The following is a 27,435-nucleotide window of genomic DNA, read 5'->3' as shown; positions in this document are numbered from 1 at the left end:
TATGTACTTATCTACAGCAATAAGACCTTTCACTTGGAACAAAGACGCCCTGTTTTGTTTTTTTTAATGAATCTCACACACATAGTTTTATTATGAGTCGCCCTTCTGTCTCCTGGACGCCCAGCCTCCTAGTGGAGGTTGGTTCAGAAACCAGATCAGATCAACCATCCATCCGTTTTTTATACCGCTTCTCCTCTTTAGGGTCGCGGGGGCATGCTGGAGCCTATCCCAGCTGAATTCGGGCGACAGGCGAGGTACACCCTGGACTGGTCGCTACCCAACTAATTGTATTCACTCCAAATGGACTAAATTGTTGAAGGAAAACTGCACTTTTTGGGGATTTTGCCCATCATCTACAACCCTTACATGAGACATGAACACATTTAAAACATACTCTCTTTTCTGTGCATTTTAAAGCAATAAAAATAGATAAAAAGCGACAGCTCTGTTGTGCACGTAATGGGACACATTTATGCCGCCTACAAAGCCCGCTATAAAAACACCTCCAAAAACCAACAACAACATTTTATGGTTTTATATACATGCTGAGAGATTGTAGTAGCAGGTACATTCATGATAACATGTAATACTTAGAGTATTTTGTATATTTCGGCCATCCTAAGCACGACCGGGACTTCCTTGCTCGGCTCATTGATTTCACATACCAACGTCATTGAAACGAACGCCTCACACCTTGCGTTAACTTTTCCAAACTCATAAATAAAAACACAGCAGTAGCAGCATCTCGAATATGTAGCCTTACCTTTAGGTAGTGTTTGAGGCGTTGTGAGTGTGACGCTGATGCGCTACGAGCAAGTCTGTGGTAAAGCTCATTGCTCAACACCAATAATAGTATATGCATGTCACATTATATGTAAATGGAGCGCTGTTCGTGCTTTTTGGAGACTTTTTCAAAGGACTTTATAGGAGGAATAAGTAAGTCCCATACATGCAGTAATGAGATGGCTTTTTATCTGCTTTTATATCTTTAAAACGCACAGAAATGAGAAAGACATACGTGTTCATGTCTCACATAAGGACTGTGGATGATGAGCAAAATTCTCAAAAAAGTGCAGTTTTCCTTTAAAACGTACTTTTCGACTCCTAGGTATTTTATGTTACAATAAAAGAACCCAGGTGGACTTCATCGTAGTACAGGGGTCAGCAACCTTTAGCATCAAAAGAGCCATTTTGCCTCATCTTCCATCCATCCATCCATTTTCTATGCCGTTTATCCTGCCTCATTTTCCAATAAAAAAAATTGTCTGGAGCCGCAAAACATTACACAGCTTATAAACTTGTATAAACTAATCTTTTTTCAATGTTACCTGTTACAACAAAATTCAACAAACAGAGGTGCGTGTGTAGGCCTGCTCTGAAATTATTTCAGAGTAACTGTGACTCGCGAGTTGTTAACGACTCGTTCATGACACACATCTCTAGTTTACAGCTACTTATTGCGGTATTATAGCAGCTATATCCCACGCACATAAGACCATAATGATACATGAAATACAGGGCAAGTGAGAACACCATCAAGCAGTCTCATGGGACCTAGTATTTACTTTTAGGTTTTAGTTTTTTAGCCATATAATAATGCAATAAAAATAAATAATAATATAATAATAATTTGGTCTGTTTTCTTTTGTTTTCTTCATTTTTAAGGAAATAATGTTTTTTTCAAAGAACAAAAATAATTTGAGAATCAGTTTAGGTTTCACGAGTTAAAAAAAAATTTACTTCCTTCACATTTTAAATAAATAATGTTTATTATACAGCGAGATGCGTTGTAAAGGTAATGGGTATTACTGTACTTCCGTTGGTTAATTCACTCATTGATTCACTAGCGTAACTTGTGTACCCCTGAAACGTGTCCGGCGGAAGTTGGGCCCTCGGCCTTGTTGTCACAAAAGAAATGGCGAGCGGCATAGGCAGTGAGTATTGTTTTCTTTCTCCCTTGCGTAATTTAAGTAAGTTTAGAGCACATCCCTGGTGTAAATGCACCCTGGACCTTGCTATTTAATTTAGTTTAGTTGAAAAGAAGGCTGTGTAATGAAACACGACATCGCGTTGTTGTATGTGTCTCATGATTGTGTTCCCCCGTAATGAGAGCGTTAAGCTAATGCTGATTGAATATGAGCTGTTTCCTACTGTTTACCTTACCGCATCAATATACTTTTTGCTCGATTTACTCGCTACGATTAATTTTAAACCGTTCTTTTAATACCTGAAATGCCATTCCATGTCATATAAATATAAATTAGGTGTAAGCTATCATCAGTTATGCTAGCTATCTACCGTAGTCTGGGCTAATAAAAAGCTCAGTTGATTGCATTTTCAGTTTTGTGCGTGTTATATATACTTTCTGTGTGCGCCACGTCATGTTTTTGTGAATCATACATATACACAGTATGTATACTATTATAATAAACTTCCATTGGGACAGGGAATGCATTTTCCCCCTCACGACTACTATCTGGTATAACATGAAAGTAGTAATTAATGTGCACTGACCGTAAACTAAATGCACATTTTAATGTACTTTTGTCTGTAGTTTTAAAGTGCATAATCTCAATTACAACGTACTGACCAGAATGCAGAAATCCTTCTGTGTCCTGGTATTTTGCAAATGATTGTGGGTTTTTTTCTATTCTGCAAGTATTGCTTAACTTTTACACATTGTCCATTGCTTTATTGTTTTGAGCATAGAATTTTGCTCAGACTGAATAAATAAATAAATACCAAACCTTTTTCCTGTTATAAGTGCACAGTGCGTCTGTTCTATGTTCCAGAACATAAGATTCTGAATGTGGGGCCAACTGAACCTTGGTCAGTCAGGGAAAAACTGTGCCTGGCCTCCTCTGTTATGAGGAGTGGTGACCAAAACTGGTAAACAGAAAACTTCCACATGTGTTCATTTAAATGTGTGCAAGTTTTTAACTTGAACTAAGTGGCCCTCTTGTGATTGTAGGGTGTCTGTAAGTCGAGCCATCAAGCCTTTTTCTGAGCCTGGTCGCCCACCTGACTGGTTCTCTCAGAAAGTAAGAGACGATGGATGCACGAGTTTACTGATGTGTTCTTAGGATTGTGATAAATCAGCCATGTCTTTATTTTTCAGCACTGTGCCTCACAATATTCTGAGCTGCTAGAAGCCACAGAAGCCCCTAAGTCAGTAGCACTATATGGTTAATTTTGTTAACTTTAGAACAGTTGTAATCTGTGTTGGATGTGTTTTGCATTCCAGGCGTAAGCGTGGTGAGAAGGGCGAGGTGGTTGAGACCATTGAGGATGTCATTGTTCGCAGGCTGACTACTGAGAGGATAGAGGAGCTGAAAAAACTACTACGAGACACGCAAGAACAGTACAGGTAAGCTGCATCCTTAAATAGAAGACCCTTTAAGAATTTGTGATGTGACCTTTAACACTCTGCATTGTCTATCTGTGCAGGAAGTTGAAGAAAGAGGTGGATCTAATACAGACAGGCCACATGGACCCCCAGCTGAAGGAGCTGTGGGCAGAGATCACACTGTAAGACGCCTTGTTCAAATCGTCTTTGCTCCCTTTTTTTTTTTTTAAACCCCCACATATTTAAATATTTTATTGCAAAATATAAAATTGCAGAAAAAAGAAGCAAGATGAGGAGGAAGCAGAGCAGAAGAGGAAAGCAACAGAAATGGCATATCAAGGTGAGTTTGGTTACAAACTGAAATGTAAAATATTTACCCTAGACCAGTAGTTCCCAAACTTTTTACAGTCGCGTACCCCTTCAGACATTTGACCTGAAGCCATGTACCCACAACTCCTGCACACTTAAAAACATAAACCGTTTTATCTGAATTAACTTGAAATAGTCAACATAATTAACTATTTTTATAGTAATTCTGGGTCAAAATGTGTATTTTGCATGGTTACATTTTGATAAAGTTTGACCTACTTGACCTCGGTTTATGCTCCTTTTTATATGTACAAATCTATTTTTCTCTCGAAATTTTATGGGTGCGACTTAAACACCGATGTGTCTTATACACCAAAAGTTCAGACTCTTAATTGCTTGAAGGTATGAATGAATGGTTGTTTGTGATGAATTGTTATTAATTAGTATGTTTGCACAGACATGAATTTAACTGATGCTGCTAAACCTAAATTGTGATAGATTATATCCTCAGTTTCACATCTTCAAAAACCAAAACAATTCGTATGTGATCTTTTACGGATTACTGACAAAAATCAGTATCATGTATACAGTCATGGAAAAAATGATTAGACCACCCTTGTTTCTTCAGTTTATTGGTCCATTTAAATGCCTGATACAACTAATGGTACATTTGTTTGGTTTGGTTTGGTTTAGTTTATTTGAACATGAAGGTTACAATGGAATACATCTCATGAATCATTCTTTGACAGTTCCACATGTCCAAAAGGAGTAGGAAGAAGCAAAGCTTATTTAATCCTACCCCCCATCCATTCTACATCTAGTACAGTACATGTAGTTCACTTCCTGCATTCCATGTCGTGTTTTCTGTGATAGTCAGGATAATACATAATAGATAACGGTAAGACAGCCCTCCCTGGACAGCCCTGGACAAATATAATGATGATAAGAAATATAACTCATAAGAGTTTAATTTAAGAGCTGATATCTAGCAACTTCCATGCTTTTCTTGATAATAACCAGAATCACTTAAGTTCTTACATGAATAGCTATAGCATCGTACTGCCCAAAAAAATTAACTCTTATGAGCTGTTTTTGTTGTCATTGTTATATTTGTCCAAACAAAGGTACCTTTAGTTGTGTCAGGCATTAAAATGAACACGAAACTGAAGAAACAAGGGTGGTCTAATCATTTTTTCCATGACTGTAAATGCATGCTAATTGAAAGACATCTGCAGGTATGAGAAATATCAGCTGCAGCCAGAATTGCCATTAGTGAGCATCTCAGTATGTTTTTTGGTTCTAAGGAACTTCATACATAAACATGTAAAACCACACTGTTTGTGTCATTTGATAAACCGAAAAACATGCTGTTGTTTGTTTTAACTTCGCTTGTAGTCAAAATAATAAAAAAAAAACCCCACCTTAGTATACACTTGAACTCGAACCAACAACAGGAGCTTTTGCTACTGTATGTCCTGACAGACTGAGCTATCAAGGTAACGTAACACCTTGAGAAATAGGAGATTTAGTAAGGTTAAGGACAATGTATTTTTCATTATTATGATAATTATTAGGGCAGTCCAAGTTAATGCGTTAACGGAAATTTCTTTTAACGTCAGTATTTTTTTTTTAAATGCGGCATTAACATACGCACGTCCTGTTTGACCCTCGGCCCGCACCATAGTTTGAGAAAATGCAGCGGTGGATGTAGAGCCACAAGCGGTATCACATATTGAGCAGAAATGGACAAAGAAAAGGGTATTTTGAATGGTAAGTTCAGCTTCAAAGCGCTGAGTATGTCGATTGCCAGAGAGAAGTATGAAGGTACTGGAGCACTGCCGGTATTTTTTTATTGTCATGTATACAGTGGCACCTTGTAGTGGTGCAACAATATGTGTATCTGTATCGAACCGTTCAATACACATGCGTACTGAACCGTGACCCTTGTATCAAACACTATGCAGTTTTACAGTATATTTATTTGATCAACTTCTGACGGCGCTGGTGTAAGTGTGCAACAGAACTGTACTTTTAAGGTTCACCAGATGAAGCACTGGTGGAAATGAGCCCTCAAACGTCATCAATTATGTCACTTCACAGAATGAACCCGAGCCTCGATAAGCGCTTTGCTAAATACTTCCTGGTTTACTCAACACACACTCCAAAGCCCCGATCCGCCCATCACGAGTACATCTGAACTATCATTGTTTTGGTCATCTACAATGGAACATTTCTAATCTCACCTCTTCTTCAACAGTGGCATCCGAATAGTTGGAAAGGATAAACAATTAGAGAAATGCATGTAATGCTCATGAAGTGTCTTGTCTTTTAGCTCGACAGGCGATTAAAAACACCCCCAAACGTCTGCCGAGTGTCACTGTTCGTTCTCCTCTGGGTGCCAGCCCTACTGGCATGGACTCCCAGACTGACTCCTCCGTCCCCACACCGCCCATGGACCCTGCGGCCATTGCTTCAGATGACACCAGTACCCACACTGTAAGCGTGTGCTTGTGTACAATATATTACTTTGGTACTTATTTATGTGTGTGACACAGCCACTTCATTTTTATTTTCTGCCCTCTCCACCAGGTCCAAGGCGTAGGGGTTTTTCTCCCGGTGACAGACGCCCCTTGTCTGAAAGATGGAGGGCTGGCCTCTCTAGTAGATGACTCCCCACAGAAGAGGCTTCTGCCACAGAAGGCCACACCTCCGCCTTCTCCTCTCCTATCAGAACTGCTGAAAAAAGGCAACCACATCTCGGCCAGCACCCGCCTTGTGAGACCCAGCATAGCCTGTATTTATTTAACTATTCAAGGACATCAATAAGTCACATGATTTATGAAGGCAAAGCTATATTTCCAATATTTCAATGCACTTCATAGTTATCTGCATGGCAATTTTGTATGTGAGACTGCAGTGAGATTAAATTTGACTGGCAGCAGACCCCACAGCGGTATTTACACTCAAAATGCTTATTTTTTTTCATAAGTAGGTTAACAGGTGCTGATGTTCAAAATGAGTTCTAACCACAATTGCAAGACCAAACCTGTCTTGTTTAAAGTAAAGCCCCGGTCCCTACCTGCCGCACTTCCGAGTATGTGATGTCTACTTGCAAAAATTTGGGGATCCGGGCAAAATTGGGCAAAATTTTGGGATCCGTACTTGGTGAGTACGGCCTCAGTACAGATTTGGGAGCATATAGACAGGTCATAGCACTTTTAGTGCAGGAGGAACTTTTGCTGCTTTCGGGCTGCGTCAGGCTATGTATTCACCCCCCAGTACGGGTGACGCGCGTGCCCTCTACAGCCAATGAGCGTACAACGCACTGACTCCGTGAGCACGCACGTGATAAGTGCATTGCTTACTCGGCACTTCCCCAGTTTAACTGGCCAATGAGCCACGATAACGTGGCAATCACACGGAGATCGGACGTTGCAAGCACGTACAACTCACTTACCACGTGCGCAACGTATGATGCACGCAACCTCTCACGGCCAGGCGTGACGTGCGGGCCACGTACTTACACCTTGCGCAACAGTGCGAGTGACGTGTTGATGTACCCCCTCCCTGCAACTTGCCACTCTTGCTACTGTTGACAAATGGACATGAAAAATGTCCATTTGTTGGTCATTTTACAGCAGATTTAGTTGGATCACTGCCTTTAAATTTTCCTGGGATAAAAACCCAATTTATTGCATCACAGGTTGCTGACGGAGACTCCTCTGGAAGCCTTAGCAATGGATTACAGACTGCTGCTTCAGTCACCACGCCATTACCATCTGGCCATGATGTCATCACAGGTAAATGTGCTGAGCTTATGCTTTGTATTACTAAAGGCCTCCATCCAACAACGTACCTTGGTTCCTTCCACTTTCAAATACAGCATTTATTTTACTAGACAGGACTGGGCCTGTCACGATAATCAATAAATCAATTAACCGCATGATATATAAAAACAAACTCAATAATTTTGTCGGTGTTAGTAAATTGACATGTGCATGCGTGTTTGTTTTCCTCCTCTCTCGCTACCAAAAAGGCTGGATGACAAGAGGGTTCACTCCGTGCATCAGTCTCAACACCCAGACGTGTTGGTTCTATAGCGGAATGAACGGAGTGAGTGAACCCTCCTGTCAGTCATCCAGTCTCTGTGCTACACGCTAGCGAGTGCACTACTTGCTTGCTGTGTGTGTTGTGTGGCACACGATGGAATACTTTCTTTGTGCCTATTGTGAATAAAACCGGAACTAATGTCAATTTCAGCCCGTTTGTGCATCGTCAATTTGTGACATGAAAACGTTTATGACAAAGACAGTGAAACAAATATAACAAAATGGTGGAACTTGCGTTTCAGCTGCCGTGATTCCCGAGGTATAACACGTCATTGTGCACCAAATGCTTTTTTGCTGCATCCAAAACATGTACTTAGGCCAAACTTCGACAAAACGTTGCACCCCATTAAAAGTGAACAGCGTACTCCACACACGTTGTTGCTAACAGTGAATCAAGGAAGTGTAAATCCAAATGAGCTGACAGCATTAACTTACAGTGTGAACTTCAGCATATTATTTTTAGTTATAGCAATACATTTCCAATCAGGCTCTTTGACTGTCTGTTAGTGGTTTTTTTGGCTAAGGCCTGTATTTACAGCTAGCTGTTTAAAGATTACAACACTGAAATGTTGTGCTTTCGATTCTTCATTTATTTGCAGAGGGGGAAGTCGAAGCTGCAGTGAAGGCTGAGCTTGGTGAGGAGACCGGATTAGTTGAGGAGGACCTTGTAGCTGTATCTTACATGGGAGATGAACTGGATCTGGACACTGTAGGAGACATCATTGCCATCATTGAGGAGAAGGTACACACTGTGTCTACTATATGTACCTTTTTATGAGTAAAACAGTTCTTGAGTCCTCACGTCCCAACAAGTTTCGCACATGTGCCAACAAAAATGGATTGTGGAAAACCTGATTAATAATGCATATCTCACTAAAAATGTATACACATTAAATTCCTAATTAATAACTAAGACCTTTTATGGTAATTAGATAAGATGTTTCTGAAAACACAATTAAAAAGGTGTCTTAAATGAACCCCATCATCCAAAGTACGATTGAATCCAGCTAATTAGATAAAGTCTAATGACAAGTGGTGCTGGTTGTGCTACCAAGGTTGATGACTCGGTGGAGGCTTTGGATGCAGCAGCAGTGGAAGCAGCTCTGTCTCTGTGTGAAGAGGCTGTCTCAGAAGGCCACACCCTCCCGGGTCCCTGGGAGACTCAGGAATTAAAAGAATCAGACCAGACATCCACAGTCGAAGACCCTGACCACATACAGGACCCTTGTGATGTGACGAGTCTGTCCATCCCAACCCCTGTCGGCGTGGAGACGCAGAGTCAGCCAGAAACTCCAAACACAGAGGAACAGGCCAAGGGAAATTGCGACGAATCTGTGGCGGAAAAAGATGTAAGTTTGTGTGGCACCTCAGACGATTTTGCGGTTGGAGATGACGTTACAGAAGAGGGCACAGCAGAGAAGGAGGACATTAATGCAGTCGTGAAGAGTGAAGCAGACGAGTGGAACCAACCTGAGGCCAACCCGCCCTGCCTAGGTGCACATACAAAAACACAGGCACACTGAAACTATTGTTTTGTTTTTTTAATCTTGTACTCTTTTGATCCACAGATTCTGAGGACAGTTCTGTCTCAGGCAAAGAGTCCAAGGTACCAGACATCACCATTCTTGCACACTTGAAAACGCTTTGGGAAAAAAGTGCTGTCATTTGCCTTATTGCCGCATGTGCTTGACCTCAGGAGGTTAAGGAGGAAGAGGTGGGGAGTGAGTGTGACCCCGAAGAGGGGATGGAGCTAAAAGAGCAGTGTGGCGAGGGGGAGGGTCCCTATTTGTCAGAGGTGGAGCGGGCAGCCAGCGAGAGCGAAGATGGCTACGGGCCGCCTTCTCAACGATACATGGCCGATTCATTGGCGAGCAGCCCTGCCTCTTCTTCCCAGCTGTGCGTATCCATATGTGCTCATGTCTTCTTGGTGAATTCTGACTGTTAGGTCTTGACAGCCATACTTTTATATTCCATCCCCAGGTCTACATGCGGTGAGGACCAAGATGCCGTGCAGGCCCAGAAAATCTGGAAGAAAGCCATAATGCTGGTGTGGAGAGCTGCAGCTAACCACAGGTGGCGCTCTCTAGCTACTGTGCCTTAAATAATCTTGCTCATTTCACATTGTGCTTCCTCTGGAATTCAACTCTGTGAATACATTTTTATCTCAGGTATGCCAGCGTCTTTTTACAGCCTGTGTCCGATGAAATTGCCCCTGGTTACCACAGCATTGTACACAGGTGAGATTACCCTGTGCCTGCGCTCCATTCTCACAATTTGGCTTGTTGAATCCCCTCATTCACTTAAATCAGGACTGTCCAAACTTTTTCCACCAAGGGCCCCCATTCAGAAAAATTGAAGGGGCCAATGTGATACATTTTGATGTGGTTGTGTAATTTGCATAATTTCCCAATGTTTGTGTGTCTATGTGCGACATTATCTCATGTTCTTAAATCCTATTTAACATCAGAATATGAAGTTATCTAATGGGTGTCGATGTGCGAGTGTGCGCCTTATAATACGCATGGTCGATTAAAAACAATAACAACTTCCTGGGCTCTATGTACTGTAAGTGTGAACTGTTCCCATTATTATGCAAACAGTAACCCCAAATCTAAAAAAAAAAAAACAAGCTTATCTGTAAATAAATGAATGTATGGGAAATACATAGAATATATTGCATTAGTAAATCATTTTATATATTTTTAGAATATGCAAAGGCCTAATAAAACACGGGCTGCGGGCCAAAAATGGCCCCCTCGTGCACTTACAAAACCCGTGATTAAACTATCTAGCTAAGGCCAACCTTGTTCATGATTGATGCAGGTTTTCCTGACCGACCTCAATCATCCAATACCGTACATCCAAATGTAAACCTTTTGAAAATAAAAACATTTTTCACAGTTAACCTGCTTTATTCTATTCTCGAACGCTGCTCCTGTTCCAGACCAATGGACCTATCTGCCATAAAGAAGAACATTGAAGCCGGTGTGATCCGTACAACGGCAGAATTCCAGCGCGACATCATGTTGATGTTTCAGAATGCTGTCATGTACAACTCGTCAGACCACGACGTTTACCACATGGCGCTGGAGATGCAGCGTGACGTCCTAGAGCATGTCCAGCAGTTCTTGGCCACCCAGCTCATTATGCAGACCTCAGAGAGCGCCATCTCCGCCAAGAGCCTCCGTGGCAGGGAGGGAAATCGCAAACCAGGCGAGCCAGCTGAGAAGGTGTGTTGAGCAACTTAGATGGGAAAACGAGTAAATGTTACGCTAATGTCTCAATGTTGCATCTGTCGTTTGAACTGGGACAGTACATTTATTTAGGTGTACCAGGAGTTGGGACATGTTTCAGATTGAACAAATACCTAAAATGCAAGATAACAACTTTTAAGTTCTATTACGTTCTACTATGACTTCATTGAGCCTGACCATTTTACATGTACAGTAAGTTTTGGAACCTAATAAATGTAATGAGTTTGGATGCCGAGGGTCTTGTAAAGTGGATATATGACTGCAAATATGGTTATTAATAATAGCATTAGTCTTAAGAAACTATGGAGTATTACTGCTTAAATCTCAACAAATCTCATCTGCCTCAGATTATACATTTGTTGTTCTGTTAAAAATGTGCCTTTACCTACCTGTGCCTTGCATTGTACAAACAGTACCTCACAAAAGTGAGTACATCCAGTATATTTCTGCAATTGTATTGTATCTTTTCAAGGGACAAGAAATGACACTTTGATACAATGTGAAGTAGTCAGTGTAAAACTTGAATAACAGCGTAAATGTACTGTCTACTACAAAACTACTCAACACACAGCCATTGATGTCTAAACCACTGGCAACAAAAGTGAGTGAGTACACATTCAAGTGAAAATGTCCGAATTGGGCCCAATTCGCCAGTTCCGCTTCTTGGTGTCATGTGACTTGTTCGTGTTACAAGGCCTCAGATGTGAATAGCGAGCAAGTGAGCTAAATTTGGTATTATCACTCTCACACTCTCTGACTGGTCACTGGAAGTTCAACATGGCATCTCAATGCAAAGAACTCTATGAGGATGTGAAAATAGAAGTGTTCAGTGGTTCTCTATATACTGTCACCACTGGGAGACAAAAATGTTTTGCCCCCCCACCCCCACAATTGAGAAACTAATCATTTCTATTTATGTATCTGAACTGTACAGACTGAACTCGAAACTGAAACTGGTGAAATGCAACAAAATGGAGAGTAGTGAGAGTAGCACATTCAAGAGTCAAACTTGTACGACAAATTCATACATGCTGGCAGGTCTGAACTAATATTGAAAGTCCTGCCTGCATCTCAATTTGGTTCAGATACATGTCAAGCATGTGTGGTGGCCAACAGGTGAGGACTGCAAAGACAAATGTGTCTTGCCTACAGTCAAGCATGGTCTGGGGCTGCATGAGTGTCCCACTGGAGAGCTCTGGTTCACTGAGGGAAACATGAATTCCAACATGTACTGTGACATACTGAAGCAGAGCATGATGCATTTTTTTCAACGTAACAACCCCAAACACACCTCCAAGACCACCACTGCCTTGCTAAAGAAGCTGAGCGTAAAGGACCTAGACCTGGGGCGACCTCAAACGGAAGGTGAAGTGCACAATCTCTCTTCCAAGAATTCCAGAGGCAACCTCTGAACTCTATGCTCAAGAGACTTAAGGCAGTGTTGGAAAATAATGGAAGCCACACAAAATATTCAGTTTGAGCCCAATTTGGACATTTTAACGAGGGGTGTACTCACGTTTGTTGCCAGTGGTTGAGACACTAAGGGCTGTGTGTTGACAGTCAATTTACACAGTTATATACAGTAAGCTCTACACTGGCTACTTTACATTGTATCAAATAGCCATTTATTCGGTGTGGTCCCATGAAAAGATAAAATAAAATATATTTACAGAAATGAGAGCGGTATACTAACTGTTGTGAGGTACTATTGAAATATGCTGCCTAACTAGCAACAGTATGAGTCCCTTCTACTTTTATATCTATGATTTTGAATTACCTTTTTGCCATCTATTTGCCAACGTCCTTTGACTATTCTCCTTGACCAGCAAATGCATTGTGCACTAGTAAAAATATAATATTCCCTAGCAAGTCACACACGTGGGATTTTTTTGTTTTGTTTGTTTTTGTCTGTGGCTCTGAACTTTAGTACAGGTGTGGTCAGAAGTTTACATACACTCATCATTCATTTTGGGCTTTTAATGATTCATGACAACTGTTCTTTTCCAAGGTGGAATGATTGTATATGATGATATTTCAAAACAAGAGTGGGGTACATTTACATGTTTCACTTGGACTAGACGCTTTTTGTAGCCCTCAACAAGCTACTGGACTAACTTTGGCTTGATTTCTGACCACTTTTATTGAGTTGAGGTTTATGTTGGATAATTCCACCTTTTAGAAAAAGAACGGTTGAAACAAATCATTAAAAATTTAAATGACATTCCATACCTATGATAAGTGTATTTATTTCTCTGACTACAATTGTATGGTTTATGTATACGAATGTATAAAAATGTAAACGCACATGCACACACATGGGAGACCTTGAGACATCTGGTCTCGCCCTGTACCAAAATCACAAAACGTCTCTCCTCTCTAGTCATCCTAAAGGGCTTTTGTGCAATAATTCCTGGCAATATCTTTTCCTGCATGCTGACTGAACGTCTTCTCACTAACCTGTGTCTGTATGTATCTGCCTGCCACTGACTCTTCAGCTTTTTGTTGCTTTTGCATGAATATTCTGTGGTATGGTTGGTTGAACATCGTCCTAATCGGCTGCTACCCTTTGAAGTACCAGTCAATATGTCGGGCTTGCGTCCTTTTTATGTCAGGGTCCAGAGGTACAGTGTTCCCTTGCTACATCGCAGTTCGCCTTTCGCGGATTCGTTGTTTTGCGGGTTTTTTAAGTGCAATTTTGAATATTTTTTTTTAACAGCATATTAACGCGCTTTGAGTTTTGCGTCCTTGTGGTGTATTAGAGCGATCTTTCGCTGCTCTGTTGTATGTCTGTTATTGTATTTACTACTGCTACCAGTAGAGGGTGATGTATACTCATGTTGAAGACGTGTGCAGCTCCACCTAGTTTGTGTGTTTACGTGCCTGTACAGCAAGGAGGAACCCAAAGCAGATAATAGCCGACCAAATATAGAGCCACAACAGTCCTTATTGGCTTAGAGAGAACCCGCCCATTGTGTTCTGTGTCCTGATTGGCTGTAGACCATTGTCAATCAATCTCCTTCGTGTGCCTAGCTAGCAAACTGCATAAGCTGATTGCTAGCTAAATGACTGGATACTGTAGACTAAATGACTAAATGAATCTTTGATTGAAGGAGTAGGACAAGGAGGACAACGACGGCAGGACAATATGTTTTAACAAGGATACAAAAACATGAATATGGTGAATCACTTAATAACTTATCATCACTTAACTTCCTGTGATAAACGAGGGAACACTGTATTTGTGAATGAATTTGTCAGATGAATCTTTGACAGAAGGCGATAGCGTTTATCCATCTGTGCCAGAAACTTCTCCCACCTTTCCCGCCCATGTTTCAGTATTTCATATAGCCTTAGACTTGCCTACATTAGACCATCTTAGGCTGGAGCCTTTCTCAGCATTCTAAAAAACTGGTATTCCTCATGGAATGACTTTGCGAATTAAGATGATTAAAGATGTTGTCCACATCTGATGCAGGCTTGCTGATGGCTGTTGAGGCTGATCCTGAAAAGCCAGCAGGGGGATGTCAAATTTTGGGGTTTGTGCTGTGGTAACACTTGTCCTTTAGGGCAGCTCTGTGACTAGTCTCCAATCAGGAGACTGACTTGTGAACAGTGTGCCGCTAAGCTTGTCGATCGGTGGCTAGGTCTGACCACTGGTCATGGTCAAGGTGGCAAACAGTCAATGATTTCTTAAGGGAGTCCTTTAAGTCTCTTCTTGGGTGCCCCTCCGTTGCAGTGGCCAGTGAAAGGTTTTCCGTAAAGGGCTGTCTTGTACAGATAATCATCCTCTATCCTGGAGACATGTCCTGCCTAGTTGGGAATTGGCATTAATGGGGGAAAATGACTGTATTTTGACAGTTAATTGTGTTTTTTTTTAATGTTTTTTGGCAGAAATGGGCCAATTGAGCAATTCATTTATCATCAGCAATTCTGCAAACTGTGTGGGATTAATTGTTACTTGAATGTCTTGAAGCAGTGGAAGCAAAAAGGACAACACTGCTTGTGCACTACAATTTCACCAAGCACCAACATTCTGCTAAAAACAACCCTGATATTCAAACATCAGTAACATCCACCGTTATTTTTTCCCCTAGTGGATCAAGCAAGATTTTTCAGATTCCCATTCCAAGTGCTTATGATAATCTTTTTTTCATTGTTAAGTTGTGCTTGTGGTGGAGGTGTATGTTTATATATTAACCTTGAGTTGAAGTGGGAATGCGTTGGATAGACCCGCTAAGTGTGAAAACAATCTTGTTTCCCATCAGGCATGGCATATGTCAGCTGGTATATCCAACTTAATGGCTAAATAGTGTATATTTTAGCTAACAGAAAGACATAGGATAACTGTCGTTTCATGTCAATACTTAAGTTTGACCTGCCTTCTTGTGCATGCACAGTGTAAGGTAGTGATGTCTGTCTTTGCTTTGCTATTTACAGTATATCTGCACGTGCTGATTGCTTGCTCTGTTTCAATGACTGTCGCTTTCGTGTGTGTGTGATTACTCTCTCTTTCTCACGCCAATGTTTGTCCTTCTGCAGGACATGGTCCCAATGGCCTCTCCTGCTTTTCTTCTCTCTCTCTTTGTAAGTATGCAGGTTCTCTCCGTCAGATTTCATCAGACGCTGGCCATGCTCAGCACACGCATTCTGTTATTGACGCAAACTCATCACACGTCTTCTCTTTTCAGTTGTACATTTGTGGCATCATTGGAATTGTATCATCATCATGTCATCAGGGGAAGCTAATGTTAAATGTCAATCAGGTCAGCCCCGGTTTTCAACTCACCTTTAAACGGTCAGGCCTTCTTCATGGGCCACTCTATATCACATCAACCAGTGGGTGGAACCACAACCTCTCAGATTTTGCTGTCACTCACGTAAAACAGTCTCTATGCCATACAAATCGAAAATAGAATTTTTCAAAACTCCAATTACGGTATTAAGGGAGTAATTAAGGATGGAATATCTTGCGTTGCTGTTGCGGCCATGCCCATTTATATTAAAATATAATCCTTATTTTCTCCCAAACTACTCGTGCTAGGTTAACCAAACTTTGCTCCTTGGGGTAGCTTTTCATGCAGAATTGAAGTTACATTCAGATTTACAATATTCTCAATATTTACAAAGTTATTCAAGACTTTTGAAAATTTTAGGTGATCATTTTTAGGCCCCAAAATCTCAGGTCTCCTTGAACCGATTTTTTTCAAGATTTTCGTGCTATGTTCTTTGGTGCCTCTAGGATGTAATATCAAAAAATTAGGGGGGTGTTTTTCCTTGTTGAAGAGAAAAATCACAAAATGTGTTAGTATGGACTCCGTTTATTGTACCCTGACAATGACAATTCCCTTGAAACAAAATGGCAAATATAGACTCAAGACAAGTGACAAGAGTCAATGACATTTTTACTTTGTCCTATCGACAGCATCGTGATAATTTCTATGCTCATAGTAGAGCTGGATCTTGCCTCCATCTTGTCCATCGGTTCAGTTATGAGGTTTCGCCCAGTCAGTATGTTGCATTGCCTGACCATCATTTCTTCTGACAAGTTCTGAAAAAGATAATAGAATTAAGGTTGAATCAAAGAACTTACCCCTGGCAGGTTTCCGGTGACTGGAAAAAGGATCGTCGTCTCTGGTTGACTTCATATCTTTGTAAATAAACGTCAAGGTGATGATAACACACTGTTGCATCTAGATTGGATGTTGGGTCAACTGCAGATACTCCACTCTTCCAGACATCCAGTTTACATCTCCTTTGTCCTTTTTTGCGTACAAAACCTGTTTTATGACAGGGTAATCCTAATTTTCTAGTATCTTCTGTCATGATTGACACCATGTAATTGCTGGACTGCTCATCTCATTTTACAGGGTTTAAAGCAACACAAAATTATTCCATTAATTCTTCAGTCTGGTGCATTTTCAAAGCTGAGACAGAAGCACTGAAAACGCACTATAAAAAAGGTGTCAAAACACTGGCAACATGGAGTAATTAAAGTGACTATCATCTGATCAACACACCCTTAGCAAATATTTGCTAACATTTCTTTTTGCGCCTCTGAACATTGCGTTGTACCCAGGACACCAATTTCTCTGTCAGCTCAAGCTGAATACATTTTTTAACAAGATGTTGTTTCTCATTTGGATTTTAAGGGTCAGTCACTTGGCACCAAAAGGCCAAGTATGCCAAGTTGATTTAGTTTGAGATTAGTTTGTCTTCTGAAATAGGGTAGTCAAACATCTTTAATGTCTGGCATAGTTTATTCAATGCCCGGTCAAATGCCACATGATTATCACAAGAATCTGTGGTATCCAAACCTGCATGGTCACTCAAAGTGATTTTACACACCCTAAACATATTTACATTGTATGTTTATGCATTGGGAGTGAAACAATATTTGCATACAAATCTGATTATTGGTTAGAACCACTAAGCACAGAATAAACTGATGATCTAAGCATGTACATCACGCACACACAAGGCATGAAGTTGGGGGAATGTGGGAGGATGCACCGGCCAGGTGCTCATCCGTCTTGTCATTTTTCTCTGCAATAATGAAAAACACCCTCCATAAGATAAATGGGCGTGGCCACACGGTTGCTAACGACAAGGCAAAATCCTTAATTACTCCCTTTAATAATTGGTGTTTTGAAAAAATTATTTTTTGATTCTTGGTTTGTATGGTATAGAGAGTATTTTATATGAATAATAGCAAAATCTGAAGGGGTGTGATAGGCAAATGTCCTCTCTATTGGTTGAAATGACATGGAATGATCCTCACGTCAAATGAGAATCGTATTTTTTTTTAAAGGATACTTTGTCTGACTCATGATGACCAAATTGAGGTCAGAAGTTAAATCGGTTGATGATCCATGTCACCTTTTGATCAGTAGTTCTACTTGTTGCAACTTTCAGCTGTTTTTTTTTTTGTTGTTTTTAGATCTTCACTGTTTATCAGTATTTGCCTTGCTGGGATGATGCATTGCTCAGTCTAGTTTAATCACCTCAAGCATCACCTCAGGAAAACAATAACAGGTGATGCCACTAGGTAGCTGTAACTACAGTGTAATCTGTTTTAAGTTGACAACCCATCTACCAAACTCATCAAGTCCAGGTCCACCATGTTCTTATTACCAAAAACTGCCCGCTTAAGTCGATTGTCGACATACATGGTCGACTGCTACATAGAATTTGAGCGGACCAAAGGGGTCATTTTGATGAAAAATTAGTGTATGTCGGCATGTACTGTAGTATTTGTCAACTTCATCATTGTCGCAAAAGCAGATTTCCCAGTATGTCAAAATCAATTAAAACAATCGAAGCTGTCAGGGGGGCAACAGGAAAGGAACCGCCACTTAACTTCTAAGCTTCGTCATAGGACCTTGGTCCTTTCTTCTTTCTTCTTTGGCGCTAGACTTCTCAGCCGTTCTTTCATCTTTCTTTCTGCACCTGATCAAAACCGCCCATTTTAAATTTTGAACGTCAACAAAATTCTACAAGTTGAAGAAAAAATATTTTATTACTTGAGGTACAACAATTAATCGATTAATCGCCGATTGATCGATTATCCAATTAATCAGCAACTATTTTGGCATCTGATTGTTTTTTGATTTAAAAATGTAAATAACCTCTGATATCAGCCTCTTAAATGTGGATGTATTTTAATTTCCTTTGTCATCCATGAAAGCAGACCTTTTATCTCTGTGTTTTAGGCAAAACAACACATGTACGTACACACATCAGCTTGGCTTTGGAAAAGAATGATCGCCGTTTTTGCCTCTTTTCTCACATGTTGTGGAAAGACGAAAGTAATCGTTAGTTGCAGCCCTAATTACCGCCCATTCTCTTCTTGCGTCTCTGACGAAACTCGCAAGCAGTGGTTCTTTTCGGTTGTGTCGACAACCGCTTATGTCGACTTGAGTCAGCCAATCTGAGGGGTGACGACATAAACGGGGTCCACCGTACCTTTTTGATGTAACCGACATCATCGGCGTTTAGACAGTCGCCAGTGAATTCCACAAAGGAAAAACATGTGACACAAGAAATAAACGTCTATAATTGCACATTAGCATGGTATTATGGCCGTGCGGCAAATGCAAACTGGAATTGGCCTGACTTTATCTGCTTCGAGTGCATTGTTCTGGCTGGCGCGCGTAGAATTTGTGATAGGGCACAAAGTAAAAGTAGGCAACATGTAGTTCTCTCTCCTTGTGCACTAATGTCTTATTAATGGACACTAAGAATCAAAGGAACTGCAATAGAAAGTAACAATCCTGCAGCAATCAATGAACAAGCATTTCTATAAAGACCTTCTCATAAAGAGAACGCCTTGCTTCAAATAATTTCTGCACTTGAGTAAATTAGAGGAAGTACAGTATGCAAACCATGATACAAAGCAACATGGTCTCTGGCTGTGGAAAAAGGCACAACACAGTGCTTTTGCATTTGGAACCAAAGTTATTCAAATTTAAAACCTTCCCCTGACCAGTCCAGTGTGTCACACACACACACACACACGGGTACTAGTCAGCCATCGTTTCAGCTCCTGTACCACCGAGATTTGTGTCCTTTTGAAACCATGAATGCACCCAAGCTCAACCCCAACCAAAGTCAATCACGGCATCTTGTAACCACATGGGGCATCAGGACCTGTAGACGCCAGATAAAGCTTTCTTTCTCTCAGCTTTGGAATTTGCAACTGTGGAATTTCCTCCAGTGACATTTCACCACCCGGCCGGCTGGATAAAGACCCATGACGCTTTCCTGTGTGTTTTTTTTGTTGTTGTTTTTATTGTTTGTGTCTTCGTGATCTAATTTATTTTCTTCTCTTCAGTTTAATTTTCATGTTATCATTTTTTTCTGTTCTTCATTTGAGGAGGACGCCTGAGGTGGACCTGTACTGTGCCGTGTGTGTGTGTGTGTGTGTGTGTGTGTAAAGGCCTCAGTTACATCCCTTCACTCTGTCCAGCTAACCCTTGACCTTGCCCAACTTAAATGTTAATTCTTTTTCTTGCCCTTTTCTTTGTTTTACCCCGCTTCTTCCTCCTCCCTCTCACCTATTTCTCCACCGTAGGATGGGGGCACCAGGGGTCGCCGTAGTGCGATGGAGGCCGACCTGAAAATGAAGAAATAAACTTGACGCTTTGGAGGCAAAAACCCCGGAAGCAAGGAAGGTGGAAGTGATGTGTAGCAGTTGAGTAGAGAGGGTCTATTCAATCTATGGGCCTAGCGTGTTAGCATCTGTGCTAGTGGAGTCGTTTGTTCTAGATGAGCGTTGTGTGTGGATGTGTGATGTGTTTTTGATAGAGCCGCATCTCAATTAGGACCTTGGATTGTATTCAGGCTTCTCTTTGGTCAGCCCGGGAAAACGTCCACATTTTCCCCGTCTTTCCCCGCGCCCTCCCTTTTAATAATTTATTTTATTTTCAAACGCTAATGTGGACAGGGATGATTGTAGAAGATGCTGAAAAGATGAACCAGCTGTGATGCAAGGGGTGAAATTGAATTCTGAATGACATTTAATGAACCCAACAATCGGTTAGAAAGCAAAAATGCATACCTGTTCTGCATGTTCTCTATTTTAGGACTTGAAATTCAATATTTATTGTTTTTTTTTTTTTTTTTTTTTAAATCTTGTTTGGTATTTTTTTATAAGTTGCTAATTTAATTAGTCCATCACAGTTTGTGCATCAGTGTCATTGAATGCACCACCACAATTTCTAAGTGGTGTTTGGGTATCAGAACATTGCCATGACACACGACCCGGAGAACGTCTGAAAATGAGTCCGACCTTTTAAGTTAGCGTCACATGCTTGATAGAGCGCTTTGGAATATGAAGTGGCCGAGTCAGTTGTTGCTGAAGTAGTATTGCTGTATCCCGACTTATCACTTGTAGAGCGTTGCCGGAGTGTGTGGCGTGATAGCATCAGAGACAGCTTGTGTAATGTGTTCTAGATGAAAGTCAGAAAACACCTTTTTGTACTCGTGAAGGACCATCAAGAGTTAGCGTTTGCGTAGCGGATTTATGTATCATACTGTATGTTTTGTTGTACATTTGTTAAATAAAAGATTTCTTCTAATCTTTGACCATCCCAATTTTGTTTTTACGTTCAAGTACAGTTGTACCTTGGTTTTTCGTTATAATTTTTCCCACAGCAAATGGTGTAAATCCGAGTAACTCATTCCAGACACCCAAAATATGAACAAAAAATAAGCTTTATAGAGAATAATTATAGTTTAGTTTAGTAGTTGTACATGTACAAAAGCGCTGGCACTCACAACTTTCTTTGGCCCCGTGGCGGGTTATTAGCAGTTTGGGCACTCAGTTTTGCTTAACGACACAGAACAGGGCAAACGGACTAGTTTGTTGCATTGTACAAAAACTGATACCGTATATGAAAACCGAATCATACGAAAACTGGGGCGTACGAAAACCGAAGTATTGCCATTGTATTGTATTGCCATTTCGCATTGGTCATTTTTGCTGACATTTTTTCAGTTGAAATATAAATATACAGTGGTGTGAAAGTGTTTGCCCCCTTCCTGATTTATTTTCTTGCGTGTTTGTCACACTTAAATGTTTCAGACCATCGAACAAATTTAAATATTAGTCAATGACAACACAACTGAACACAAAATACAGTTTTTAAAATAAACTTTATTATTAAGGGAGAAAAATAAAATCCAAACCTAAATGCCAGAAAACATGTTTATTCCCAAGACTTTTGGGATAATACTCCAAGACAAAAGTTGTGGCCCATTACATCTGGCGTGAAAGTAACGCTGCGTTTCACAAGATCATACCAACAGTAAAATATTGTGGTGGTAGTGTGATGGTCTGGGGCTGTTTTGCTGCTTCAGGACCTGAAAGACTTGCTGTGATAAATGCAACCATGAATTCTGCTGTCTACCAGAAAATCCCTGTGTGGAGTTTCCATGTTCTCCCCGTGTGTGTGGGTTTTTGGCAGGTACTCTCCCGTTCCTCCCACATTCCAAAAAGATGCATGTTAGGTTAATTGGCTAATCTAAATTGTCTATAAGTATGAATGGTTGTCTACATGTGCCCTGCGATTGGCTGGCAACCAGTCCACGGTGTACCCCACCTCTTGCCCGAAGTCAGCTGGGATAGGATCCAGTATACCCGCGACCCTAGTGAGACCCTAGTAAGCGGCATAGAAAACGGAAGGAACTTGTATATTTACAAGTTGTTTTCAAATGTTTCAAAGACCACTACAGATGAGCGCTATTTTGGATAGTAACAAATGTTTTACGTCTTTTCAACCGAACATACTTTATGGTTAAAAAAGTTGGCAACCACTGGTTGAAGGCTTCAAAAAATGTTTACAACAATAAATCAAGTCCTTATGTAAAAACAGCTTTTATTGAACATCAGTTTAAGGAATTAGACCTGCCCCTTCCAGAGGGGATGCTTTCAGTGTACACTTTCAAGACATTTGTGCAAAATAGTAGTCAAGTTAGCTACAGGCATAGAACACAGGAAACTAAGCACAAAAAAGAAACGCGAAGTACCAGTGAAAAAGTGCAAGAGGCTCTAGTTAAACTCGTGGATGACAGGGCTGGCAGAAGAGTAGAGCTTCCTCTTCACCAGCTTGTACTCTGGTCTCAGCTTCAGCACTTTATTGCTATCAAAGATGTGCTTGAGTGGCGGCCAACCGTGATCCCGGTCTGCCTTGAGCACTAAAGACAGTTCAAATGTCGGGGTGACATTGGGGTCAGGGCAAATACTCCCTAAAGACTTGAGGCCGTCTTTGGTCTCCACATAGACCCTGATGGAGGCACCCCGCAGCCCACACGGCTCATCCGCGGACGAGCGCAGCACATCCCGGCCAACCCTGGCGGTCATCTGTCGGGGAAGCAGCAACGCTTCGCAGTGAAGGATGGAGGCCTTGGCCTCTGTCAGGCAGCGCTCAATGTGGCGAGTCACATCTTGTTGAAGGAGCTTCTCTTGCTCCAAACCAGCATCCATGTTAGGATCTGTGAAGACCAGGAAACAAACTGTTAAGTACTTTTGGTGTACACACACACACACACACACACACACACACACACACACACACACAAGTGACAATGCATTTTTTTTATTACATTGCAGCAAGCATTTATTTTTAGTTACATGCAGCATAAAGCTGAGAGGATGCCGAGTCATCAGAATATAGAGCGGATCAGCTCAGCAGGTCATCAGCTGATCCAACGACCGCATCACTTGCATCAGAAAACCTTCCGCGGTAAACTAATTCTTCTAACAGCAAAGGGTCAGGCTACTATAACGCCAGCTCTGCTGTGGTATGCCTGAATTGTTACAGGACTCGTCAAAACGGTAAATGTCATACTTACGGGGTGAAATGTCGGTGTCGTCGCAACTTTCGACGCTTCCCCGTCGCACCAAGCTCCACTCTTGACGCGGCGATGCAAGCCTGAAAAAGTACTTTCCTATCATGTCGATGAGGCTTTCTTCCTCTCCCAAAACAGGCACCCCTTGTCCAAAGAGCAGAGCCGTGGTATAGACCATCCTAATTCCTGTTTGTAGACCACCGGTATCTCCTCCGAACGGTTACTCGTTATGTTCTCCATGTAATGAATGAGCCAAGAATGGAGTCCCGAAGAAAGAGAGCGGCGACTTTTTATAGTGGGAGGTGTTAGTTGCATCAGCTAAACCCGGACACGTGGGCGGGGCTTAAGCACTGTTGAAGGTTTCGGAGGTGTCTCACGCAACATGTCGAGGCATTACACTGTCAGCAGGTACGGCAACAACAAAAAAAAACATACATATTACATATAGACAACCAGCCTTTCACACTCGTATTCAGAAATAATGTAAACACATATTTTCTGACACGTGTAAAAACACTCAACAATAGTGATATTGTGCGCGCACGGATTGCAGTCATTCCTTCATGAACGAATATGTTACGAATTCAAAGTGAAAGAAATGAAGGACATGGTCAAAGGGTACAGAATCCCACATTTTGTAATTGTGTGCTGATAACTGACTATAAATTTCGTTGATGCTGAAGATGATGTCTTTGAGAAATGAGGTCCACTGCTGCGGTGTCTTTATTCAATTTACATTACGTGAAACAGACAGTCATTGTAATTCATTTTAGTGTGGCATTTTGGCCAAACAGAGCATTTTTTCCACCTACACAAATACCATAGCTAAGATATTTACACATAACTCATGAAACCTATACTTTAATTACAGATTAATTCGTTTTCTTTTTTGTTAAGACAGAACAGTATAAGCCAGGGGTGTCCAATGTGTTGCTCAGGTGCCATTTTGAACCCACAGCATGTTTTTTATTGGCCCTCGACATATTGTAAAAATGGCTGAAGTATCATAATTTCCCTTATTTTCCCTTATATTATGAAACACATTCCCTTATTTTCACATGCAAATGTTGACAGGCATAGTATGGGAGCAGATTCAGCACTCAAATGTTAAGTTACGACTTATTATGTTTTCTTTTTGTGAAGACTGAACAGGATAAGTGGTCTACAAATAGAAGGAAGTGGAGGAACATGCAAAAACGCTGTGAGTAACGCCTCAAGGTTGTGATCGTGTGGGCCCGGCAGGTCTAGACTGGTGATGTGAGGCCTACCTTACTCACAGGTGAGCGACAGAAATGAATTAACAGCATATGGAAAGCACAGCGGAAGGCATCTATACTTGATGACGAGAAACTGAAGGAGGAGGTCAGTCTCACCACTCACTGCTGAGTCACTGTCTTTCAACATGAAACCCTTTTATCATCTTCAAATGTTTACCAGTAATGTTAGCAAGTGTCTGACCTGTTTTGCTGGGGAAATCACGTCAGGCTAATAAATCCAAATATTGACAGTATCGATACCATATTATATATATATATATATATACAGTGGTGTGAAAAAGTGTTTGCCCGCTTCCTTATTTCTTAATTTTTTTGCATGTTTGTCACACTGAAATGTTTCGGATCATCAACCAAATTTTAATATTAGTGAATGACAACACAACGGAACATAAAATACAGTTTTTAAATGAAACTTTTTATTATTAAGAGAGAAAAAAACGACAGGAATTTTGGCCCACTCATCTTTGCAGAATTGTTGTAATTCAGCCACATTGGAGGGTTTTCCACCATGAAGCATCTCAATAGGATTCAGGTCAGGACTTTGACTAGGCCACTCCAAAGTCTTCATTTTGTTTTTCTCCAGCCATTCAGAGGTAGACTTGCTGATGTGTTTTGGATCATTGTCCTGTTGCAGTACGCAAGTTGGTGTCAGCTTGAGGTCACGAACAGATGGCCGGACATTGTCTTTCAGTATTTTCTGGTAGACAGCAGAATTCATGGCTCCATTTATCACGACAAGTCTTCCAGGTCCTGAAGTAGCAAAACAGCCCCAGACCATCACACTGCCACCACCATATTTTACTGTTAGTGTAATGTTTTTTTCCTGAAATGTGGCGTTACTTTTATGCCAGATGTAGTGGGACACACACCTTCGAGAAGGTTTAACTTTTGTCTCATCAGACCACAAAGTGTTTCCCAAAGGTCTTGGGGATCATCTAGGTGTTTTCTGGCAAAATTGAGACGAGCCTTGTTCAGCAGTGGTTTTCATCTTGGAACTCTGCCGTATAGGCCGTTTTTGCCCAGTGTCTTTGTTATGGTGGAGTCATGAACACTGACCTTAACGGAGGAAAGCAAGGCCTGCAGTTCTTTGGATGTTGTTGTGGGGTCTTTTCTGACTTCTTGGATGAGTCGTCACTGCGCTCTTGGGGTGATTTTGGTTGGCCGGACACTCCCGGGAAGGTTCACCACTGTTCCGTGTTTTCGCCATGTTTTTGTGGATAATGGCTCTCATTGTGGTTCGCTGGAGTCCCAAAGCATTAGAAATGGCTTTCTAACCTTTTCCAGACTGATAGATCTCAATTAACTCAGTTAATTTTTAATTAATTTTTTTTTTTAATTTAATTTTTTCTCTCCCTTTTTCTCCCTTAATCATAAAAAGGTTTAGTTTTATTTAAACGTGCATGAAGGTTACAATGGAATACAACTCATGAATCATCCTTTCATATCCTTTGACGTGATTTCCCCAGCAAAACAGGTCGGACACTTGCTCGAAATCGAAAGGGGACAAACACTTTTTCACACCACTGTGTATACTTACAAAGTGTTCATGTGCTTCATTTCCCGTCGTTTTCACAAAAGACACGCTCCCAACTTTGTTCCTCCAGATCTTTGTTAAAAGCATTCATACTTTCCTGTGTTCGCAGTCTTTGAAATGTCTTTTTGTCTTCCACCTTTCTCTTCCTGTAGTTTTCATTGCAAATTGTAAACACTGGAAGATGGTGACTGATGTCGTTAATTAGCAGACCACTTGTAGTGTTATGATCAAAATCATTCGTGAATATATTATCTATTAGGGTGGCACAATGGTCTGTTATTCTGCTTGGTTTGGTGATTTTAGAATATACGTAGACTCGTGACATCGTGTCTATCTATTGTCTTGTGCTTATTTGGATTCAGAAGATCAGTATTGAAGTCCCCACATACGAAGGTTATTTTTTGGCTGATGTCCGTGAAGGCTGCCTTGATCTTGAACCTTGAACATTTCAATGCTTGACTTGGGTATTCTATAATAAAAGTTCAGTTTTGTGCTTTTTTTCTTGGCAGATTTCAATCGTTATACATTCTAAAATGTAGTTCAATCAGTTGCAGATGACATTTGCTATCCTACATTTGCTACATTTTTCTGGTGTTTCCCAGGTGGATTGTTTCAAGTTGCTGTTACATAACAAAATGACTGAAACGCATTCTTTGTCATGTTTTGTAACAGATGAGAACGGTTCAGAATAAACCGCTAATATGCTCCAATGGTTCCATATCACAAAGAGAATTAATAAACTGCCTTGTTTGGTTTAGCCCAGAACACTGAAACTCATTGTTAGCTGACGTCAGCTGCTAACGATGCATTGATTAGTGGAGAACAAGTCCGACCTGTCTCAGTAGTCATCCCTCAGTGTGGCTAACACCAGAACTTGTGCGTCTGCTGTTTGTTTAGCTCACAAAATATATTTGTGTGGAGCTAAACTGAGTTATATTGTGGAACAGGTGAAGACATACAGGTATGAGTTGGGTTTTCAACGACACATACCGTTATTTGCTTTAATGTGCCAAACATTGTACAAACATGAAAACTGAGTGTATGTGGTCTTATTCAATATGTGCCCCCCATCCGATCACTGGAAGTGATGCAGACTACCTCTCGGTCACCTTGTTGCAGCCCAGCATCGAGGAACTGTTTGAACCTGTGAAAAAACTGCATAATATGTCTCCTTTAAAACAACAGCTTTTAGAATGATTTTGTTAGGATGCTTTATGTTCTTTTTTTTGGCCCACTGAAGATTGTGGTAGGTTACACA

The 27,435-nt window shown here is 40.9% G+C and overlaps 2 protein-coding genes and 1 long non-coding RNA gene across 5 annotated transcripts in view; 2 read left to right on the top strand and 1 right to left on the bottom strand.

The window, feature by feature from the left end:
• Positions 1-1,844: 1,844 nt before the first annotated feature.
• Positions 1,845-20,687, top strand: brd8b (bromodomain containing 8b). 2 transcript variants are annotated; one of them, XM_054792737.1, is made up of 19 exons: positions 1,845-1,934; positions 2,793-2,889; positions 2,972-3,041; positions 3,119-3,168; positions 3,245-3,367; positions 3,448-3,528; positions 3,622-3,686; positions 5,988-6,151; positions 6,245-6,430; positions 7,359-7,455; positions 8,364-8,506; positions 8,820-9,258; positions 9,333-9,370; positions 9,461-9,660; positions 9,745-9,837; positions 9,933-10,001; positions 10,709-10,994; positions 15,558-15,602; positions 20,089-20,687. In XM_054792737.1, the coding sequence occupies exons 1-19, from the start codon at positions 1,916-1,918 to the stop codon at positions 20,146-20,148; spliced, it is 2,325 nt and encodes a 774-aa protein (XP_054648712.1). In that variant the 5' UTR covers positions 1,845-1,915; the 3' UTR covers positions 20,149-20,687. The 2 variants fall into 2 exon arrangements, with proteins under 2 accessions (XP_054648712.1, XP_054648713.1); XM_054792738.1 differs by lacking the exon at positions 15,558-15,602.
• A 1,689-nt stretch (positions 20,688-22,376) lies between these two features.
• si:ch211-39i2.2 (DNA damage-inducible transcript 4-like protein-like) lies at positions 22,377-23,646 on the bottom strand. The gene is made up of 2 exons (XM_054791587.1): positions 23,370-23,646; positions 22,377-23,009 (listed from the first exon to the last, which is right to left on the bottom strand). Exons 1-2 carry the CDS (start codon positions 23,542-23,544, stop codon positions 22,567-22,569), a joined length of 618 nt encoding a protein of 205 aa, XP_054647562.1. The 5' UTR covers positions 23,545-23,646; the 3' UTR covers positions 22,377-22,566.
• LOC129189669 (uncharacterized) overlaps positions 23,269-27,435 on the top strand; it is a 66,742-nt gene continuing 62,575 nt past the window's right edge. The window contains exons 1-3 of one of the 2 annotated variants that reach the window (XR_008572841.1): positions 23,269-23,352; positions 24,510-24,567; positions 24,646-24,728. This is a non-coding gene — a long non-coding RNA (uncharacterized LOC129189669). Of the gene's footprint in view, positions 23,353-23,585; positions 23,775-24,509; positions 24,568-24,645; positions 24,729-27,435 lie in introns of those variants that run through there. The other variant, XR_008572840.1, reaches the window with a different exon arrangement.

Source organism: Dunckerocampus dactyliophorus, chromosome 11, assembly GCF_027744805.1.
Source record: "Dunckerocampus dactyliophorus isolate RoL2022-P2 chromosome 11, RoL_Ddac_1.1, whole genome shotgun sequence".
NCBI classification, from domain to species: domain Eukaryota; kingdom Metazoa; phylum Chordata; class Actinopteri; order Syngnathiformes; family Syngnathidae; genus Dunckerocampus; species Dunckerocampus dactyliophorus.
This window is presented reverse-complemented; position numbering and strand designations above follow the sequence as displayed.

Excerpts from the sequence above, each read along its gene's own strand:
- si:ch211-39i2.2 (XM_054791587.1), bottom strand. The coding sequence starts at position 23,544 with ATGGTCTATACCACGGCTCTGCTCTTTGGACAAGGGGTGCCTGTTTTG. Across the intron at positions 23,010-23,369 it reads CGACACCGACATTTCACCCC|ATCCTAACATGGATGCTGGT; the intron begins GTAAGTATGACA and ends TGGTCTTCACAG.
- brd8b (XM_054792737.1), top strand. Across the intron at positions 3,368-3,447 it reads GACACGCAAGAACAGTACAG|GAAGTTGAAGAAAGAGGTGG; the intron begins GTAAGCTGCATC and ends CTATCTGTGCAG. Across the intron at positions 15,603-20,088 it reads CTTTTCTTCTCTCTCTCTTT|GATGGGGGCACCAGGGGTCG; the intron begins GTAAGTATGCAG and ends TCTCCACCGTAG.